At 47.3% G+C, this 23030-nt stretch overlaps 1 protein-coding gene across 3 annotated transcripts in view; it reads right to left on the reverse strand.

Moving 5' to 3' along the window:
* LOC106564124 (mitotic spindle assembly checkpoint protein MAD1) overlaps nt 1-23030 on the reverse strand; it is a 119111-nt gene that overhangs the window by 62655 nt on the left and 33426 nt on the right. For all 3 annotated transcript variants that reach the window (XM_045690660.1, XM_045690661.1, XM_045690659.1), the window contains 3 exons: nt 20920-20976; nt 19874-19965; nt 17619-17709 (listed from right to left, as the gene is read on the reverse strand). In XM_045690660.1, coding sequence (XP_045546616.1) covers nt 17619-17709; nt 19874-19965; nt 20920-20976 — 240 coding nt within the window. The remainder of the gene's footprint in view (nt 1-17618; nt 17710-19873; nt 19966-20919; nt 20977-23030) is intronic.

The raw sequence follows: 23030 nt of genomic DNA on the forward strand, positions 1-23030 counted from the left end.
AACTTCATATGTGTGATTATGCAACCCTCATGAACTGTAAATCAGTCATTTCTCCAAACAGATGTCAAAGAAAAGCTCTCGCTCTCTCTCGCTCGCTCTCTCACTCACTCACACACACACACACACACAGCAAGGATGGAGTGACAGAGTGCGGTGCTTAAAAAGACACAGAGCCTGCAATGGCATTACCATTATCTCTAGGTTGTGCCGAGTTCAACGAGATGCCCCGCTTGACCGTAGCTCACTCGGCCTGAGCGCAGCGACCTTGAAAAAAAGTAGGCCCATAATGAAGTCTGGCCCTATATTTCAAGTGCTTTTGGGTGACAGCGAGAGAACCGTTGGGGTTAGAAGCACAATTCGACCTCAGGAATGTTCCTGAGGTCCTCCCGATCTGTGCAAACCTTGACCTTGTGGCATTAACCCTTAACAGTGAAAAGAAGTGTTTACATCAAACAGTTTGCAATGACTTCTCTCCCCATAGGAATACATTGCCTATTCCCCTTAACCTGTTAGGGCTAGGGGGCAGTATTGACACGGCTGGATAAAAAAACATACCCGATTTAATCTGGTTACCACTCCTACCCAGTAACTAGAATATGCATATACTTATTACATATGGATAGAAAACACCCTAAATTTTCTAAAACTGTTTGAATGGTGTCTGTGAGTATAACAGAACTCATTGCAGAACTCACTGCAGAAATGCATAATTGACTGGCCCGATGAACACGGGATGGCTGTGCAGTGACTGTGGTTCCTCTCCATCGCTCGTCACCCAGCAAGTCAGCGTCCATCAGTCAATTAGATGTCATTCTGACACCAAACTGATACCATCTGACACCAAATCCACTTTTTCCAACTTGTTTAGAAGCCAACTATCACATATATCAGAGCAGGCCCATAATTCACAGCGCCTTCAGTTTAACCTGTTAGGGCTAGGGGGCAGCATTTGCACGTCTGGATAAAAAAAATGTACCCGATTTAATCTGGTTACTAATCCTACCCAGTAACTAGAATATGCATATACTTATTATATATGGATAGAAAACACTCTAAAGTTTCTAAAACTGTTTGAATGGTGTCTGTGAGTATAACAGAACTCATTTGGCAGGCAAAACCCTGAGACATTTTCTGACAGGAAGTGGATACCTGATGTGTTGTATTGACTTTAAACCTATCCCATTGAAAAACACAGGGGCTGAGGAATATTTTGGCACTTCCTATTGCTTCCACTAGATGTCACCAGCCTTTACAAAGTGTTTTGAGTCTTCTGGAGGGAGATCTGACCGAACAAGAGCCATGGAACGATGATGTCCCATTAGACACCTGGCGCGCGAGTTCATGTTGGGTACCCTCGTTCCAATACGTTATAAAAGAGTATGCATTCGTCCACCTTGAATATTATTCATGTTCTGGTTAAAAAAGGCCCTAATGATTTATGCTATACAACGTTTGACATGTTTGAACGAACGTAAATATATTTTTCCCCTCGTTCATGACGAGAAGTCCGGCTGGCTTAGATCATGTGCTAACAAGACGGAGATTTTTGGACATAAATGATGAGCTTTTTTGAACAAAACTACATTCGTTATGGACCTGTGATACCTGGAAGTGACATCTGATGAAGAGAATCAAAGGTAATGGATTATTTACATAGTATTTTCGATTTTAGATCTCCCCAACATGACGTCTAGTCTGTATCGCAACGCGTATTTTTCTGGGCGCAGTGCTCAGATTATTGCAAAGTGTGATTTCCCAGTAAGGTTATTTTTAAATCTGGCAAGTTGATTGCGTTCAAGAGATGTAAATCTATAATTCTTTAAATGACAATATAATATTTTACCAATGTTTTCTAATTTTAATTATTTAATTTGTGACGCTGACTTGACTGCCGGTTATTGGAGGGAAACGATTTCCTCAACATCAATGCCATAGTAAAACGCTGTTTTTGGATATAAATATGAACTTGATAGAACTAAAAATGCATGCATTGTCTAACATAATGTCCTAGGAGTGTCATCTGATGGAGATTGTAAAAGGTTAGTGCATCATTTTAGCTGGTTTTATGGTTTTGGTGACCCTGTCTTTGACTTGACAAAACATTACACACAACTCTTGTAAATGTACTGTCCTAACATACTCTAAATTTATGCTTTCGCCGTAAAACCTTTTTGAAATCGTAAAACGTGGTTAGATTAAGGAGATGTTTATCTTTCAAAGGGTGTAAAATAGTTGTATGTTTGAAAAATTTGAATTTTGACATTTATTTGGATTCAAATTTGCCGCTCTTGAAATGCACCTGCTGTTGATGGAGTGCACCACGGGTGGCACGCTAGCGTCCCACCTAGCCCATAGAGGTTAAATGACGATAGATAAATGTCTGGTTCTTTTTTTCCTGACACCGTAGGCTCATGTACTTTGATGTGAAGCGGTGAAATTAGCGCTCTATTTTCATTTTTGACCTTTAATCCCAGAAAAATGGCCTTAACTCAAAAAGCGTTGAGGCCTTGACTCCATCTTGTTCGGGGCCAACTGCCCATTATGCCAAACCTGTGCTCGCCAGGTTTCGTCTTCGAAGTCTTTTCCGTTTAGGTGAAAAGGCCACGTCGTGATTGGTGATGTTTGTTACATTTGCAATATGATTCCATGTGCCCTCCATTCGCCCTCCTGTGGTATAATCCGGGACAGGTGAAAAATTACCAAAATGTGAAAATGTTATTAAAGGAAACCGAACGTCCGAGACTTCGTTTGATGACTTCCCGGGAAGATCCGGCCCCGGTGCACGGCCCGGCACCGTCCGCCGATTTTCCAAACGTTCGCGGACGTCTAGTAAGGGACCGTACATTTGCAATATGGACTTCCTCACTAGTCATACAGCAAATGCCGAAATGTTCCCTTCATGTATGTAAGGCCAGGTAACATTTTAGTAAGCCCTGGTAACATCCTGCTTTAGAACATTCACCTACGAAAATTGGACAAATGGAAGGATGTGTGTTTGTTTGTGTGTCTGTTTGTGAGTGTGTGTTGGGATAAGTGTGTGCGTGTGTGTCTCAGGGTGTGTGTGTATATCTTGGTGTGTGTGTGTGTGTGTGTGTGCGCGCCTCGGGGTGTGTGTGTGTGCGCGCCTCGGGGTGTGTGTGTGTGCGCGCCTCGGGGGTGTGTGTGTGTGTGCGCGCCTCGGGGGTGTGTGTGCGCGCCTCGGGGGGTGTGTGTGCGCGCCTCGGGGGGTGTGTGTGCGCGCCTCGGGGGTGTGTGTGCGCGCCTCGGGGGTGTGTGTGTGTGTCCTACTATCTTTAAAGAGGAAGGAAAACCCAGTCTCCTAAAGTGTCATTAGTAATCTAAATAAGTAGAGAGGAACACCATCATCTTCTCTCTTAATGAAGGAGAGAGACAGAGAGAGAGAAAGAACGAGAGAGAAAGAACGAGAGAGCGAGAGAGGGATGAAGAGGAGAGCGGGATGAAGAGGACAGCGAGAGAGGGATGAAGAGGAGAGAGAGAGAGAGATGAAGAGGAGAGAGAGAGAGAGAGATGAAGAGGAGAGAGAGAGAGAGAGATGAAGAGGAGAGAGAGAGAGATGAAGGGGAGAGAGAGAGAGATGAAGGGGAGAGAGAGAGAGATGAAGGGGAGAGAGAGAGAGATGAAGGGGAGAGAGAGAGAGAGATGAAGGGGAGAGAGAGAGAGATGAAGGGAGAGAGAGAGAGAGATGAAGGGGAGAGAGAGAGAGAGATGAAGGGGAGAGAGAGAGAGAGATGAAGGGGAGAGAGAGAGAGAGGGAGATGAAGAGGAGAGAGAGAGAGAGGGAGATGAAGAGGAGAGAGAGAGAGAGAGGGAGATGAAGAGGAGAGAGAGAGAGAGGGAGATGAAGAGGAGAGAGAGAGAGAGAGAGATGAAGAGGAGAGAGAGAGAGATGAAGAGGAGAGAGAGAGAGATGAAGAGGAGAGAGAGAGAGATGAAGAGGAGAGAGATGAAGAGGAGAGAAATGAAGAGGAGAGAGAGAAATGAAGAGGAGAGAGAGAAATGAAGAGGAGAGAGAGAAATGAAGAGGAGAGAGAGAAATGAAGAGGAGAGAGAGAGAAATGAAGAGGAGAGAGAGAGAGATGAAGGAGAGAAATGAAGAGGAGAGAGAGAGATGGAGAGAGAGAGAAATGAAGTGGAGAGAGAGAGAGATGAAGAGGAGAGAGAGAGATGAAGAGGAGAGAGAGAGATGAAGAGGAGAGAGAGGGAGATGAAGAGGAGAGAGAGAGAGATGAAGAGGAGAGAGAGAGGGAGATGAAGAGGAGAGAGAGAAATGAAGAGGAGAGAGAGAGAAATGAAGAGGAGAGAGAGAGAGATGAAGGAGAGAAATGAAGAGGAGAGAGAGAGATGGAGAGAGAGAGAAATGAAGAGAGAGAGAGAGAGAGATGAAGAGGAGAGAGAGAGAGATGAAGAGGAGAGAGAGAGAGATGAAGAGGAGAGAGAGAGATGAAGAGGAGAGAGAGAGGGAGATGAAGAGGAGAGAGAGGGGGAGATGAAGAGGAGAGAGAGAGGGATGAAGAGGAGAGAGAGAGGGATGAAGAGGAGAGAGAGAGGGATGAAGAGGAGAGAGAGAGAGGGATGAAGAGGAGAGAGAGAGGGATGAAGAGGAGAGAGAGAGGGATGAAGAGGAGAGAGAGAGAGATGAAGAGGAGAGAGAGAGAGATGAAGAGGAGAGAGAGAGAGATGAAGAGAGAGAGAGAGAGATGAAGAGGAGAGAGAGAGAGATGAAGAGGAGAGAGAGATGAAGAGGAGAGCGGGATGAGGGATGAAGAGGAGAGCGGGATGAAGAGGACAGCGAGAGAGGGATGAAGAGGAGAGAGAGAGCGGGATGAAGAGGACAGCGAGAGAGGGATGAAGAGGAGAGAGAGAGCGGGATGAAGAGGACAGCGAGAGAGGGATGAAGAGGAGAGAGAGAGCGGGATGAAGAGGACAGCGAGAGAGGGATGAAGAGGAGAGAGAGAGATGAAGAGGAGAGAGAGAGAGAGATGAAGAGGAGAGAGAGAGAGATGAAGAGGAGAGAGAGAGAGAGATGAAGAGGAGAGAGAGAGAGATGAAGAGGAGAGAGAGAGAGATGAAGAGGAGAGAGAGAGAGATGAAGAGGAGAGAGAGAGAGATGAAGAGGAGAGAGAGAGATGAAGAGGAGAGAGAGAGATGAAGAGGAGAGAAATGAAGAGGAGAGAGAGATGAAGAGGAGAGAAATGAAGAGGAGAGAGAGATGAAGAGGAGAGAAATGAAGAGAGAGAGAGAGATGGAGAGAGAGAGAAATGAAGAGGAGAGAGAGAGAGATGAAGAGGAGAGAGATGAAGAGGAGAGAGATGAAGAGGAGAGAGAGAGAGAGAGAGATGAAGAGGAGAGAGAGAGAGAGAATGAAGAGGAGAGAGAGAGGGAGATGAAGAGGAGAGAGAGAGGGAGATGAAGAGGAGAGAGAGAGGGAGATGAAGAGGAGAGAGAGAGAGGGATGAAGAGGAGAGAGGGATGAAGAGGAGAGAGAGAGAGGGATGAAGAGGAGAGAGGGATGAAGAGGAGAGAGAGAGAGGGATGAAGAGGAGAGAAATGAAGAGGAGAGAGAGAGAGAGAGATGAAGAGGAGAGAAATGAAGAGGAGAGAGAGAGAGAGAGAGATGAAGAGGAGAGAGCGAGAGAGATGAAGAGGAGAGAGCGAGAGAGATGAAGAGGAGAGAGAGAGGGAGATGAAGAGGAGAGAGAGAGAGAGGGATGAAGAGGAGAGAGAGAGAGAGGGATGAAGAGGAGAGAGAGAGAGGGATGAAGAGGAGAGAGAGAGAGGGATGAAGAGGAGAGAGAGAGAGGGATGAAGAGGAGAGAGAGAGAGGGATGAAGAGGAGAGAGAGAGAGGGATGAAGAGGAGAGAGAGAGAGAGGGATGAAGAGGAGAGAAATGAAGAGGAGAGAGAGAGATGGAGAGAGAGAGATATTGAAGAGGAGAGAGATGAAGAGGAGAGAGATGAAGAGGAGAGAGATGAAGAGGAGAGAGATGAAGAGGAGAGAGCGAGAGAGATGAAGAGGAGAGAGCGAGAGAGATGAAGAGGAGAGAGCGGGGGATGAAGAGGAGAGAGCGGGGATGAAGAGGAGAGAGAGAGAGGGATGAAGAGGAGAGAGAGAGAGGGATGAAGAGGAGAGAGAGAGAGGGATGAAGAGGAGAGAGAGAAAGAGATGAAGAGGAGAGAGAGAAAGAGATGAAGAGGAGAGAGAAAGAGATGAAGAGGAGAGAGAAAGAGATGAAGAGGAGAGAGAGAGGGATGAAGAGGAGAGAGAGAGATGAAGAGGAGAGAGAGAGAGGGATGAAGAGGAGAGAGAGAGAGAGATGAAGAGGAGAGAGAGAGAGAGAGAGAGAGAGAGAGAGGGATGAAGAGGAGAGAGAGAGAGAGAGGGATGAAGAGGAGAGAGAGGGATGAAGAGGAGAGAGAGGGATGAAGAGGAGAGAGAGGGATGAAGAGGAGAGAGAGGGATGAAGAGGAGAGAGAGGGATGAAGAGGAGAGAGAGGGATGAAGAGGAGAGAGAGGGGATGAAGAGGAGAGAGAGGGATGAAGAGGAGAGAGAGGGGGATGAAGAGGAGAGAGAGGGGGGATGAAGAGGAGAGAGAGAGAGAGAGGGATGAAGAGGAGAGAGAGAGAGAGAGGGATGAAGAGGAGAGAGAGAGAGAGAGGGATGAAGAGGAGAGAGAGAGAGAGAGGGATGAAGAGGAGAGAGAGAGAGAGGGATGAAGAGGAGAGAGAGAGAGAGGGATGAAGAGGAGAGAGAGAGAGGGATGAAGAGGAGAGAGAGGGAGGGATGAAGAGGAGAGAGAGGGAGGGATGAAGAGGAGCGAGAGAGGGATGAAGTGGAGAGAGAGAGAGGGATGAAGAGGAGAGAGAGAGGGATGAAGTGGAGAGAGAACGGAACAGTGGAGTTCACAGTAACCATTAGAAAATGGTTTGGAACCTGAGGCCAGAAAGATCTGACAATTAGACCAGAACACACAGGGACAGGAAGAGTCTGTGTGACCAGAACACACAGGGACAGGAAGTGTGTGACAGAAAGAAAGTGACAGGAAAAGCTACCCTTCATGTCTACCTCAGACAACGTGAAGGTCCTCCAAATATGTAGGCAGACTCTAAACTAGCAGTCTGATCTATAACTCTAGTTGATAGTGTCCCATCACTGCTGTGGGAATCTAATCACTGTGTGGCTTTAGGGACCATCAGGACTGGGACAACAGTAGGACTGATTCTATTAAGATCCCTCTATCCAGCGGATGTGTACCAAACTCACTAAAAGTGGCAGTAATAAAGCCTCTCTTGAAAAAGTCAAACCTTGACCCAGAAAATATTTTTTTAAACTAATCGGCCTATATCGAACCTTCCATTGCTCTCAAAAATGTTAGAAAAAGCTGTTGCGCAGCAACTCACTGCCTTCCTGAAGGCAAACAATGTATACGAAACGCTTCAGTCTGGTTTTACACCCCATCATAGCACTGAGACTGCACTTGTGAAGGTGGTAAATTACCTTTTAATGGCGTTAGACCGAGGCTCTGCATCTGTCCTCGTGCTCCTAGACCTTAGTGCTGATTTTGATACCATCGATCACTACATTCTCTTGGAGAGATTGGAAACCCAAATTGGTCTACACGGACAAGTTCTGGCCTGGTTTAGATCTTATCTGTCGGAAAGATATCAGTTTGTCTCTGTGAATGGTTTGTCCTCTGACAAATAAACTGTACATTTCGGTGTTCCTCAAGGTTCCGTTTTAGGACCACTATTGTTTTCACTATATATTTTACCTCTTGGGGATGTCATTCGAAAACATAAATGTTAACTTTCACTGCTATGCGGATGACACACAGCTGTACATTTCAATGAAACATGGTGAAGCCCCAAAATTGCCCTCGCTGGAAGCCTGTGTTTCAGACATAAGGAAGTGGACGGCTGCAAACGTTCTACTTTTAAACTCGGACAACACAGAGATGCTTGTTCTAGGTCCCAAGAAACAAAAAGATCTTCTGTTGAATCTGACAATTAATCTTGATGGTTGTACAGTCGTCTCAAATAAAACTGAAGGACCTCTGCGTTACTCTGGACCCTGATCTCTCTTTTGACGAACATATCAAGACTGTTTCAAGGACAGCTTTTTTCCATCTGCGTAACATTGCAAAGATTAGAAATGTTCTGTCCAAAATTGATGTAGAAAAATGTATCAATGCTTTTGTTACTTCTAAGTTAGAGTACTGCAATGCTCTACTTTCTGGCTACCCAGATAAAGCACTAAATAAACTTCAGTTAGTGCTAAATACAGCCGCTAGAATCCTGACTAAAACCAAAAAATGTGATCCTATTACTCCAGTGTTAGCCCCCTACACTGGCTTCCTGTTAAGGCAAGGCATGATTTCAAGGTTTTACTGCTAACCTACAAAGCATTACATGGGTTTGCTCCAACCTATCTTTCCGATTTGGTCCTGCCGTACATACGCTACGGTACGCTACGGTCACAAGACGCAGGCCTCCTAATTGTCCCTAGAATTTCTAAGCAAACAGCTGGAGGCAGGGCTTTCTCCTATAGAGCTCCATTTTTATGGAATGGGCTGCCTACCCATGTGAGAGACGCAGACTCGGTCTCAACCTTTAAGTCTTTACTGAAGACTCATCTCTTCAGTAGGTCCTATGATTAAGTGTAGTGGCCCAGAAGTGTGAAGGTGAACGGAAAGGCTCTGGAGCAACGAACCGCCCTTGCTGTCTCTGCCTTGCCGGTTCCCCTCTCTCCACTGGGATTCTCTGCCTCTAACCCCATTACAGGGGCTGAGTCACTGGCTTACTGGTGCTCTTCCATGCCGTTCCTAGGAGGGGTGCGTCACTTGAGTGGGTTGAGTCACTGACGTGGTCTTCCTGTCTGGGTTGGCGCCCCCCCTTGGGCTGTGCCGTGGTGGAGATCTTTGTGGGCTATACTCGGCCTTGTCTCAGGATGGTAAGTTGGTGGTTGAATGTATCCCTCTAGTGGTGTGGGGGCTGTGCTTTGGCAAAGTGGGTGGGCTTATATCCTGCCTGTTTGGCCCTGTCCGGGGGTATCATCGTATGGGGCCACAGTGTCTCCTGACCCCTCCTGTCTCAGCCTCCAGTATTTATGCTGCAGTAGTTTATGTGTCGGGGGGCTAGGGTCAGTCTGTCACATCTGGAGTATTTCTCTTGTCTAATCCGGTGTCCTGTGTGAATTTAAATATGCTCTCTCTAATTCTCTCTTTCTCTCGGAGGACCTGAGCCCTAGGACCATGCCTCAGGACTACCTGGCATGATGACTCCTTGCTGTCCTCAGTCCACCTGGCCGTGCTGCTGCTCCAGTTCCAACTGTTCTGCCTGCGGGTATGGAACCCTGACCTGTTCACTGGACGTGCTACCTGTCCCAGACCTGCTGTTTTCAACTCTCTAGAGACAGCAGGAGCTGTAGAGATACTCTCAAAGATCGGCTATGAAAAAGCCAACTGACACTTACTCGTGTTGCTGACTTGTTGCACCCTCGACAACTACTATGATTATTATTATTTGACCATGCTGGTCATTTATGAACATTTGAACATCTTGGCCATGTGCTGTTATAATCTCCACCCGACACAGCCAGAAGAGGACTGGCCACCCCTCATAGCCTGGTTCCTCTCTAGGTTTCTTCCTAGGTTTTGGCCTTTCTAGGGAGTTTTTCCTAGCCACCGTGCTTCTACACCTGCATTGCTTGCTGTTTGGGGTTTTAGGCTGGGTTTCTGTACAGCACTTTGAGATATCAGCTGATGTAAGAAGGGCTATATAAATACATTTGATTTGATTACATGGATTTATTGTGAAGGTGTAGACTATATTACATGGATTTATTGTGAAGGTGTAGACTATATTACATGGATTTATTGTGAAGGTGTAGGATATATATAAGGTGTAGACATTCCTAAAGGTCAGCATCAGAGGCTGTGTGTGGAAGCCAGGACATGCTAAACGTTTTTATGTTAATTAGCGGTCTATCGCCGTGAGACCGGCAGGTATTTGCTTGACATTCAGCGGCTGACAGAATGTCACAGCCTGAGTTGAAACTAGTTTGTCCACTGAGTAACACTTGAGAAATTCTTCAGACATTCAGGGTCGTGATCGAAAGACGGCCAGTGAAATAATTTAGTTACATTGGGTTCCCATTCTGACGGTCCCTAAACACACTACCGTAAGACTCTAAAATCACCCTGTCTGTCTGTCCCACTCTAAACACATGAGAACTACCATCTCTCTCACAAACCAATTGCCAAGTAAGTGAACGGTGGCGAAGCATGAAGACCCAGCAGGCCCTGGCTGGAACAGTCACTTCATTGGTGGACCAAAAGCACATAACTCCTGCAAGCTGGGGAGAGACCGCACACACACACACTAACACACACACACAGCGGAGCCAACCCCTCCAGCCAATTTAAAAGTGAAGGGGATCAGGTCCACATAGAGAGGTAGTTTCGAAACTTGGTGAGACGTGAGAGGCAGGATTAGATGGTGTGTCTCTCTTGGTGAGATGTGAGAGGCAGGATTACATGGTGTCTCTCTCTCTAGGTGTGTGCGGTGAAGGATTATACAGTCATCTAATAGGAGATGTAAAATCCAGAAAAGAGCTGTTAAATTCTACAACCACCTAAAAGGAAGCGATTCCCAAACCTTCCATAACAAAGCCATCACCTACAGAGAGATGAACCTGGAGAAGAGTCCCCTAAGCAAGCTGGTCCTGGGGCTCTGTTCACAAACACAAACACACCCCACAGAGCCCCAGGACAGCAGCACAATTAGACCCAACCAACTAAAAGAAAATGACTTGACACATTGGAAGGAAATCACCAAAAACACAGAGCAAACTAGACTGCTATTTGGCCCTAAACAGAGAGTACACAGTGGCAGAATACCTGGCCACTGTGACTGACCCAAACTTAAGGAAAGCTTTGACTATGTACAGACTCAGAGAGCATAGCCTTGCTATTGAGAAAGGCCGCCATAGGCAGACATGGCTCTCAAGAGAAGACAGGCTATGTGCACACTGCCCACAAAATGAGATGGAAACTGAGCTGCACTTCCTAACCTCCTTCCAAATGTATGACCATATTAGAGACATATTTCCCTCAGATTACACAGACCTTCAAAGAATTTGGGAAAAAATCTAATTTTGATAAACTCCCATATCTGCTGGGTGAAATACCACAGTGTGCCATCACAGCAGCAATATGTGTGACCTGTTGCCACAAGAAAAGGGCAACCAGTGAAGAACAAACACCCTTGTAAATACAACCCATATTTATTTTACCTTTTGTACACCATTATAACACTGCACATAGACATATGACATTTGAAATGTGTCTATTCAATTGAATAGAGAGATCTAAGGCCCATGTTCTCCTTGGCTGCAGTAGCACACACACACAGAGAGAGAGAGAGAGACACAGAGAGAGAGAGACAGAGACAGAGAGAAGAGAGAAAAAGAGAAAGAGAGAGAAAGAAAGAGAGAGAAGAAAGAAAAAGAGAGAGAGGGACAGAGAGAGAGAGAAAAAGAGAAAGAGGGAGAAAGAAAAAGAGAGAGAGAGGGACAGTGAAAGAGAGAGGCAGAGAGACAGACCCCTCATCAAAGACACTGCTCCCTCTCTGTCTGTCAGTCAAACCTTTCTTCAATGGCCAATACTGCACTTGTTCCCATGTCATTGTCAACCGTGGGAAAGTAATGATGCCCTACTGTCTATGTCTGTCTCAGTCTGTCACCTATCAAACTTCACACAGTCCGTCACCTATCAAACAGTCGGTCTGTCACCTATCAAACTAAACACAGTGTCAGTCTATCTGTCCATTACATATCCAGTTCAATCCAACACAGTCTGTCCACAGCAATGCTTAAACCACATCAGGAGACCACGGTTTATTAGATCAGGGAAAGATCAGGTAGTTTCCCTTTTAATTCAATTGTGCACCTAGCAAGAGACCGTTGTGTTTGGCTAGCAGTGTTTCTGTAGCCTACCGTACAACGTAGGGCATACATGTGATGGCAGAGTTAGCAAAACAAACCCCCACCTGATTGACACAAATCATCATGATATCATTCTGCCAGGTAAAACTGCTCTGCAGTCAGCATTTAATAGGGAGAGCCTTTAGAAATGCCTGTTTCGGCTGCTAACTGCCTACAAAACCATAAGACTATAAATAGAATCGACGAAGCCATGGTAGCGTCGCTTCTAGTCCTTAGGAAACTGTGCAGTATTTTATGTTTTTTATTATTTCTTACATTCTTGGCCCAGTAAACCTTAAGTCTTATCCAATAGTTCTTCCCGGCTGTATGTAATATCAGAGAGACGTTAACGTAGCAATATTACGACCAGGAATACAACTTTCTCAAAGCGGATCCTTTGTCTGCACCTCCCAGGGCATTTGAACTGATTCCAGAGGCCGACCCAAAACAACGCCGTCGGAGGAGAGGGTGCCGGAGCGGTCTTCTTGTGAGGGTTCAGATGCGCGCCCACCACCCACCGCTTCCCAGTATATTACGAGCTAATGCCCAGTCCCTAGTTAACAAAGTCGACATCGAAATCAGGGCAAGAGTTGCTTTCCAAAGAAATATCCGGGATTGTAACATACTCTGTTTCACGGAAACATAGCTAGCTTGGGACATGCTTTCAGAGTCAGTACAGCTAATGGGATTTTCAGTGCATCGCGCTAACAGGAATAAACATCTGCCCGGTAAGAAGAAGGGCGGGGGTGTATGTTTCATGATTAACAACTCATGGTGTAATTGTAACAACATACAGGAACTCAAGTCCTTTCGTTCACCTGACCTAGAATTCCTCACATGCCGACCGTATTATCTCCCAAGAGAACTCTCCTCGGTTATTGTCACAGCCGTGTTTATTCCCCCGCAAGCGGATACCAAGGCAGCCATCAAGGAACTTCACTGGACTTTATGCAAATTGGAAACCATATATCCGGAGGTTTCATTTATTGTAGCTGGGGCTTTCAACAAAGCTAATTTGAGAACAAGGCTACCTAAATTCTATCAGCATATTGATTGCAGTACACGAGCGAGTAACACGCTCGACCATTGCTACTCTAACTTCTGCGATGCATAGAAGGCCCTCCCCCGCCCTCCTTTTGGCAAATCTGACCACGACTCCATCTTGTTGCTCCCCTCCTATTGGCAGAAACTAAAACAGGAAGCGCCCGTGCTTAGGCCTATCCAACGTGGACTGGAATATGTTCCGGGTAGCCTCAGAGAACAACATTGATGCTGACTCGGTGAGCGAGTTCATAAGGACGTCTGTAAGAGATGTCGTACCCACTGTGACCATTAAAATCCTCCTGTAGATTGATGGCAGCATTCGCACAAAACTGAAAGCATGTACCACTAACAAAGACTGTGGGCTCTCCTTCTCCGTGGCCAACGTGAGTAAAACATTTAAACGTGTTAAACCTCGCAAGGTTTAATGCCCAGACGGCATACCTAGCCGCGTCCTCAGAGCACGCGCAGACCAGCTGGCTGGTGTATTTACGGACATATTCAATCTCTCCCTATCCCAGTCACCACATGATTCAAGATGGCCACCATTGTTCCTGTTCCCAAGAAAGCCCAGGTAACAACTAAATGACTATCGCCCCGTAGCAGTTACTTTGGTCATCATGAAGTGCTTTGAGAAACTAGTCAAGGATCATATCACCTCTACCCTACCTGTCATCCTAGACCCACTCCAATTTGCTTACCGCCCCAATAGGTCCACAGACGATGCAATTTCCATCACACTGCCCTATCCCATCTGGACAAGAGGAATACCTATGCAAGAATGCTGTTCATTGACTACAGCTCAGCATTCAACACCATAGTACCCTCCAAACTCATCATTAAGCTTGAGTCCCTGGGTCTTGACCGTGCCCTGTGCAACTGGGTCCTGGACTTCCTGATGCCCCCCCCAAGTGGTGAAAGTAGGAAACATCTCCACTACGCTGATCCTCAACACTGGGGCCCCACACGGGTCTGTACTCCCTGTTCACCCACCACTGCATGGCCATGCACGCCTCCAACTCAATCATCAAGTTTGCAGACATAACAGTAGTGGGCTTGATCACCAACGACGAGACAGCCTACAGAGAGGAGGTGAGGGCCCTCGGAGAAAAAAACTCAATGTCAGCAAAACAAAAAAGATTATTGTGGACTTCAGGACAGCAGTCCCCCCCATCCACATCAACAGGACAGCAGTCCCCCCCATCCACAGGACAGCAGTCCCCCCCATCCACAGGACAGCAGTCCCCCCCCATCCACAGGACAGCAGTCCCCCCCATCCACATCAACAGGACAGCAGTGGAGAAGGTGGAAAGTTACATTCCTGAGTGTATCACTGACAATTTGAAATAGTCCACCCACTAACTTTTACAGGGGCACACACCGCCTGGTATGGCAACTGCACCGCCCATAACAGGAAGGCTCTCCAGAGGGTGGTACGGTCTGCACAACGCATCACTGGGGGCAAACTACCTGCCCTCCAGGACACCTACAACACCCGATGTCACAGGAAGGCAAAAAAGATCAAGGACAATAACCACCCAAGCCAGCAACCCTTCTATCTCAAGGCCATCAAACTGCTAAACAGACAAAACCAGCAGAGAGAGGTGGCTGCCTACCTACAGACTTGATATCATAGACTACTTTAATTGTTTTTACATTTACATTTGAGTCATTAGCAGACGCTCTTATCCAGAGCGACTTACAGTAGTGAGTGCATACATTTCATACAATTCATACATTTTTTTTCTGTGCTGGCCCCCCGTGGGAATCGAACCCACAACCCTGGCGTTGCAAACACCATGCTCTGCTAAATGGAACACTAGTCACTATAATAATGCTTACATATCTCACATCACTTCTCATATGTATATACTGTAACAAGCCTACCAGACGAACTAAAAAAACTTCTCGGCTCGCTTCAAGGCAAGTAACACTGAAACATGCAGGAGAGCATCAGCTGTTCCCGATGACTGTGTGATCACGTACTCCGTAGCCGATGTGAGTAAGACCTTTAAACAGGTCAACATTCACAAGGACGCAGGGCCACACGGATTACCAGGACGTGTACTGAGAGCATGCGCTGACCAACTGGCAAGTGTCCACTGACATATTCAACCTCTCCCTGTCCGAGTCTGTAATACCTACATGTTTCAAGCAGACCACCATAGTCCCTGTGCCTAAGAACACTAAGGTAACCTGCCTATATGACTAGCGACCCATAGCACTCATGTCTGTAGCCATGAAATGCTTTGAAAGGCTGGCCATGGCTCACATCAACACCATTATCGCAGAAAAACTAGACCCACTCCAATTTGCATACCGTAACAACAGATCCACAGATGATGCAATCTCTATTGCACTCCACACTGCCCTTTCCCACCTGGACAAAAAGGAACACCTATGTGAGAATGCTTTTCATTGACTACAGCTCAGCGTTCAACATCTTAGTGCCCACAAAGCTCATCACTAAGCTAAATACCCTGGGACTAAACACCTCCCTCTGCAACTGGATCCTGGACTTCCTGACGGGCCACCCCCAGGTGGTGAGGGTAGGTAACAACACATCCACCACACTGATCCTCAACACGGCGTGCGTGCTCAGTCCCCTCCTGTACTCCATGTTCACTCATGACTGCACGACCAGGCACGACTCCAACACCATCATTAAGTTTGCTGATGACACAACAGTGGTAGGCCTGATCACCGACAACGATGAGACAGCCTATAGGGAGGAGGTCAGAGACCAGACCGTGTGGTGCCAGGACAACAACCTCTCCCTCAACATGATCAAGACAAAGGAGATGATTGTGGACTACAGGAAAAAGAGGACCGAGCACGCCTCCATTCTCATCGACGGGGCTGTAGTAAAGCAGGTTGAGAGCTTCAATTTCCTTGGCGTCCACATCACCAACAAACTAGCATGATCCAAGCACACCAAGACAGTCGTGAAGAGGGCACGACAAAACCTATTCCCCCTCAGGAGACTGAAAAGATTTGGCATGGGTTCTCAGATCCTCAAAAGTTTAGAGTTGCACCATCGAGAGCATCCTGACGGGTTGCATCACTGCCTGGTATGGCAACTGCTCGGCGTCCGACTACAAGGCACTACAGAGGGTAGTGCCTATGGCCCAGTACATCACTGGGGCCAAGCTTCCTGCCATCCAGGACCTCTATACCAGGCGGTGTCAGAGGAAGACCATAAAAATTGTCAAAGATTCCAGGCACCCTAGTCATAGACTGTTCTCTCTGCTACCGCACGGCAAGCGGTACCGGAGCGCCAAGTCTAGGTCCAAGAGACTCCTAAATAGCTTCTACCCCCCAAGCCATAAGACTCCTGAACAGCTAATCAAATGGCTACCCAAACAATTTGCATTGCACCCCCCGCCCTCTGGAACACTGCTGCTACTCTTATTATCTATGCATAAGTGACTTTAATAACTCTAACCAAATGTACATTATACCTCTGTTACCTGGACACCGGTGCCCCCGCACATTGACTCTGCATCGGTACCCCCTGTATATAGCCCCACTGTTATTTACTGCTGCTCTTTAATCATGTTATTCTTATCTCTTAATTTAATTTATTCACGCATTTTCTTAAAACGGCGTTGTTGGTTAAGGGCTTGTCAGTAAGCATTTCACTGTAAGATCTACATTGGTTGTATCCGGCACATGTGACTAATACAATTTGATCTGATTTGTGTACTGAATCCAACACTATCTATTCTATACTATCTATTCTATACTATCTATTGCATCTTAGCTGCTCTGTCACTGCTCATCCATATATTCTCATCCCACTCCTTTACTAGATTGTGTGTATAAGGTAGTTGTTGTGGAATTGTTAGATATTACCTGTTACATACTGCTGCACTGTCGGAACTAGAAGCACAAGCATTTCACTACACTCGCAATAACATCTGTTAACCATGTGTATGTGACCAATAACATCTGCTAACCACGTGCATGTGACCAATAACATCTGCTAACCACGTGCATGTGACCAATAACATCTGCTAACCACGTGCATGTGACCAATAACATCTGCTAACCACGTGCATGTGACCAATAACATCTGCTAACCATGTGTATGTGACCAATAACATTGTATTTTATTTGATGACGTCTCCCCATTGTTTCCCATGTGAAGTCTCAGCGGCGCATTTGAAGATCAGGAAGTGTCATTTCAGCATGTCGCCATCTTGCTACATGGAGGTTTTGGAAACATGGCACGCGCAGTTTGAGATTCTCCAGGAAGTGACGCTGCAGGCTAGCTCAGTGCTGCCCCCTCTGAGTGACTATCAAGTTGTTTGAGAGCTGTGTGCTCTTGCTGCCCAACAGATTATTATTATTATTATTATTCAGCTCAAACTAGGCTGATAGATCATCTACATAGTGAACTAACAGCTTTGGGAATGCAGCGTTTTTTCATCCATCAGTCTAGATTGCAAACAGCATTATTCAAATATTATCTTACAGGCTGATTCAGGCCACTGACGTGGATGAGTTTCCAAAACCTCCCGGGTCAGAGAGCAGCCCTGTATGTCGAGTCCTCACACACACACGACTGTGTACCTGTAAGTTGTGTCTCTCCAGCCTCAGCTCTAGAACATTGTTCTGTTCTTCAAGACGTTGTCGCTCTCCCTCCAACTCCTCAATGTTCAGCCTGCCGACACACACACACACACACACACACACACACACACACATTAGACGAATGAGCTCAACAGCGATCATCATTCTGAGTGTAATGAAGCGGTGTGTGTGCGTCTATGTGTCTCTCCTCTCCATTAATGAGCTGAATGTTTGTTTTGATATACAGACTGTAGTGAAACAGAGACGCTAATCACAACGTGTGTAATTGATTGTAAAGTGTGTGTGTGTGTGTGTGTGTGTGTGTGTGTGTGTGTGTCGTCTACATAAGGTAGGTAAGTAAGTGGAAAGCAGGTGTGTCAGGCCATTGTGATGTAAACGTATCGTCGTCATGACGACATGAACACCATCTAATAGTCATTTAATAACCCAGCAAGATAACTAGATAAAGCACCAAGATCACTTCTCACATTGTAATGTTCTTTATTCTACACTTCTGTGTTCCATAGTTCTATATTCTACACTTCTGTGTTCCATAGTTCTATGTTCTATTCATGGGCTGCATGTTTCCTTACAATATTGTTTTGAGCGTTTGTTTTGGACTGACGCCCGACTGAGCATTCTACTCAATACACAGTCAATTAACGCTGATGAACATTTCTCCAAAAGCAAATTATAGTGGCTTGGAAACACAATGACATTCCAATGGAGGCAAATAATTAATAGGAAAACCTTTGGTCATCATTTTGATGTCACCAGATAGACTTTAGATGCAGTATAACGTTAGCATCGCTAGCTATTTTTGACAAACTTTGCTAGCTAATGACAACATTGCCATCTGTCTAAAGTCCATTTGAGGAAATGAAAATGCTGGCAAAGTTGTTTCCTACTAAACATTTGCCTACTTTAGCAGCGTCATGGTATTTCCAGACTCTTCGGTGTAATTTACACTACATGACTGTCAGTCTGTCCAGAATGACTTTAGGTCAGCACTGTGACGTCGCCGCTGGAAGCCATCTTGACAACGTTCATAACGACGGCATGACGCGACAGAGTGACAGTTTTAATGTTCCACTGTTGTATAATTTAGTGTTCTAACGTTGTGTGTTGTGTCTAGTAGTTGAGGGAGCTTGTTGATCTCCAGTGTCATAGTAATGTCAGGGGGACTTCCTCCATAGACTTCCTGTCTCCTTCACTCTACATGACATTATCAACGACTTGATTCTCCCCCTGCATCGCTCTATCGCTCCCAATCTCTAAGTGGACCTCGCATCACTCTCCTCTTCCCTCTTCACCCCCACCTCTCTAACTAACCTCTTCTCTCGGCCTCTCTCCACCCCCACCTCTCTAACTAACCTCTTCCCCCAGCCTCTCCTCCTCACCACCCCACCTCTCTAACTAACCTCTTCTCCCAGCCTCTCTCCACCCCCACCTCTCTAACTAACCTCTTCTCCCAGCCTCTCTTCACCCCCACCTCTCTAACTAACCTCTTCTCTCAGCCTCTCTCCACCCCCACCTCTCTAACTAACCTCTTCCCCCAGCCTCTCCTCCTCACCACCCCACCTCTCTAACTAACCTCTTCTCCCAGCCTCTCTCCACCCCCCACCTCTCTAACTAACCTCTTCTCCCAGCCTCTCTTCACCCCACCTCTCTAACTAACCTCTTCTCCCAGCCTCTCTTCACCCCCACCTCTCTAACTAACCTCTTCTCCCAGCCTCTCTTCACCCCCACCTCTCTAACTAACCTCTTCTCCCAGCCACTCCATTCCTTCATGTATATTGATGGACCAGACAGAATCATGTCTCACGAGATGAATACATTACTATAAGCCCCGCCGCCTGGCCCCCGCGCTCCCCTAGCCCGCCGCCTGGCCCCCCGCTCCCCTAGCCCGCCGCCTGGCCCCCGCGCTCCCCTAGCCCGCCGCCTGGCCCCCCGCTCCCCAGCCCGCCGCCTGGCCCCCGCGCTCCCCTAGCCCGCCGCCTGGCCCCCGCGCTCCCCTAGCCCGCCGCCTGGCCCCCGCGCTCCCCTAGCCCGCCGCCTGGCCCCCGCGATCCCCTAGCCCGCCGCCTGGCCCCCGCGCTCCCCAAGCCCGCCGCCTGGCCCCCGCGCCCACTCCATTCTCTCTCCTCTCTCACCCTCCAGTCATCTGAACTCTCTCTCGTCCTCTCTGTAAATGGTTCAGTATGGTATTCCTACAGATACTTCACCTCTCTACTGGTGTTAAGTGTGTGAGTTACCGGAGTGTGTTGACTTCCTCGTTCGTTGCTAAGGGGTTGCCCTCGGCGACGGAGTCTTGCTGCTTCTTCATAACATCCAGCTCCAACTCCATCTAGAACACAGAGACACACACTTACTAACCCAGACTAACATAAAAACATATCCAATCACTCCGATGCCTTCCCCCTCCCTCGGCCCTCCCTCCAGCCCCCTCTCCCCACTCCCTCCGGCCCTCTCTCCCTTCTTCCCCTTCCCTCCGGCCCTCTCTCCCTTCTTCCCCTTCCCTCCGGCCCTCTCTCCCTTCTTCCCCCTCCCTCCGGCCCTCTCTCCCTTCTTCCCCCTCCCTCCGGCCCTCCTTCCAGCCCCCTCTCCCATCTTCCCACCTTCTCCGGCCCTCTCTCCCTTCTTCCCCCCTCCCTCCGGCCCTCCTTCCAGCCCCCTCTCCCATCTTCCCACCTTCTCCAGCCCCCTCTCCCATCTTCCCCCCTCCCTCCAGCCCCCTCTCCCATCTTCCCCCCTCCCTCCAGCCCCCTCTCCCATCTTCCCCCTCCCTCCAGCCCCCTCTCCCTTCTTCCCCCTCCCTCCAGCCCCCTCTCCCTTCTTCCATCTCTTCTTCCTCCCCCCCTCATATTGCACCTCCCTCTCTAAATGATCTATACCACTATTCCCTAAACAGACAGCAGACAGGTGCATCCCCCTCCATCTGTCTCTCCTCTGATGTAAACTAATCAATGAAGGAGATGGCTGGGTAACAAGGGATGAGAGGAGGAGAGGGACGCGGCTGGTGATTCAACACCACTCAGACACACAATGATACATTTATTCATTCCTATCTCCCTCTTCTGTCTCTCCTCAGACGGAGAGGTAATCACAAGGTGGAGAGATGAGAGGGTGTGTGTGTGTGTGGCGAGACGAGATGATTTCACACGTGTCACTTCCCATCACCACGGCAATTGTGACGTTACCCCGGCAACAGGAACAGCCAAGTGTGTGTTATAAACGATCGCCGTCTAGGAAAAACACGCTTTATTTCACAGAGCGTGTGTGTGCGGGTGTGTACACTCACAGTCTGTACTTGTTGTTTGAGGGCCCCAGCCTCCTCTTGGGCTTTAGTCAACAGAACCTGCAGAAGAGGGAGAAAAACACCACTTAGACAAGGTGTGTGTGTGTGTGTGTATGTGTGTGTGTGTGTGTGTGTGTCCGCACAGCAGGGAGAGAGCGAGAGAAAGACCGGTGGAGAGCGAAATATTCTATAACAGCCTCCACTCTTCCTGGAAGGCTTTCCACTAGATGTTGGAACATTGCTGCGGGGACTTGCTTCCATTCAGCCACAAGAGCATTAGTGAGGTCAGGCATTGATGTTGGGCGATCAGGCCTGGCTCGCAGTCAGCGATCTGTGAAGGACAGTCAAGTTCTTCCATATCGATCTCGACAAACCATTTCTGTATGGACCTTGCTTTGTGCGAAGGGGCATTGTCATGCTGAAACAGGAAAGGGCCTTCCCCAAACTGCCACAAAGTTGGGAGCACAGAATCATCTAGAATGTTTTTATATGCTGTAGCGCTAATATTTCCCTTCACAGGAACTAAGGGGCCTAGCCCAAACCATGAAATCAGCCCCAGACCATTATTCTTCCTCCACCAAACTACAGTTGGCACTATGCATTGGGGCAGGTAGTTCTCTCCTGGCATCCACCAAACCCAGATTCGCCCGTCAGACTGCCAGATGGTGAAGCGTGATTAATCCCTCCAGAGAAGGCGTTTCCACTGCTCCAGAGTCCAGTGGCGTCGAGCTTTACACCAGTCCAGCCGCAAGTGTCATTGAGCATGGTGATGTTAGGCTTGTGTGCGGCTGCTCGGCCATGGAAACCCATTGAAGCTCAGATCACGTGGTTACCACCCTGCATGAACACGGCTCTGGGATACGAATAACAACATCAGCTAGGAAACCAGCCAGCTAACGTTAGCTAGCGAACAGTACACTGTAGCTTGAAATGAAACCACTGTCTGTCAAAATTAGAAACGTATCTGTCATTGTGCTGATGTTGCTTCCAGAGGGCTTCCAGAGGGCAGAGGGCAGTTTGGAACTCGGTAGTGAGTGTTGCAACAGAGGACAGACAATTTTTACAAGCAATGCACTTCAGCACTCGGCGGTCCCGTTCTGCTGAGGTCGTGTTGCCTACCACTTCACGGCTGAGCCATTGTTGCTTCTAGATGTTTCCACTTCACAATAACAGCACTTAAAGTTGACCGGGGCAGCTCTAGCAGGGCAGAAATTTCACAAACTGACTTGTTGGAAAGGTGGCATTCTATGACGGTGTCACATTGAAAGTCACCGAGCTCTTCAGTAAGGCCATTCTACTGCCAATGTTTGTCTAGGGAGATTGCATGGCTGTGTGCTCAATTTTATACACCTGTCAGCAACGGGTGTGGCTGAAATAGCCGAATCCACTAATTTGAAGTGGTGTCAACATAACATAAATATATGCACAGTTGAAGTCGGAAGTTTACATACACTTAGGTTGGAGTCAATGAAACTCGTTTTTCAACAACTCCACAAATTTCTTGTTTTAACAAATTATAGTTTTGGCAAGTCGGTTAGGACATCTACTTTGTGCATGACAAGTAATTTTTCCAACAATTGTTTACAGACAGATTATTTCACCTATAATTCACTGTATCACAATTCCAGTGGGTCAGAAGTTTACATACACTAAGTTGACTGTGCCTTTAAACAACTTGGAAAATCCCAGAAAATTACATCATGGCTTTAGAAGCTTCTGATAAACTAATTGACATAATTTGAGTCAATTGGAGGTGTACCTGTGGATGTATTTCAAGGCCTACCTTCAAACTCTATGCCTCTCTGCTTGAAATCATGGGAAAATCTAAAGAAATCAGCCAAGACCTCATCAATAAAATTGTAAACCTCCACAAGTGTGGTTCATCCTTGGGAGCAATTTCCAAATGCCTGAAGGTACCAAGTTTATCTGTACAAACAATAGTACGCAAGTATAAACACCATGGGACCACGCAGCCGTCATACCACTCATGAAGGAGACGTGTTCTGCCTCCTAGAGATGAACGTACTCTGGTGCGAAAAGTGCAAATCAATCCCAGAACAACAGCAAAGGACCTTGTGAAGATGCTGGAGGAAACAGGTACAAAAATATCTATA

This window comes from Salmo salar, chromosome ssa12 (assembly GCF_905237065.1).
Source record: "Salmo salar chromosome ssa12, Ssal_v3.1, whole genome shotgun sequence".
In the NCBI taxonomy this organism is placed as follows: Eukaryota; Metazoa; Chordata; class Actinopteri; order Salmoniformes; family Salmonidae; genus Salmo; species Salmo salar.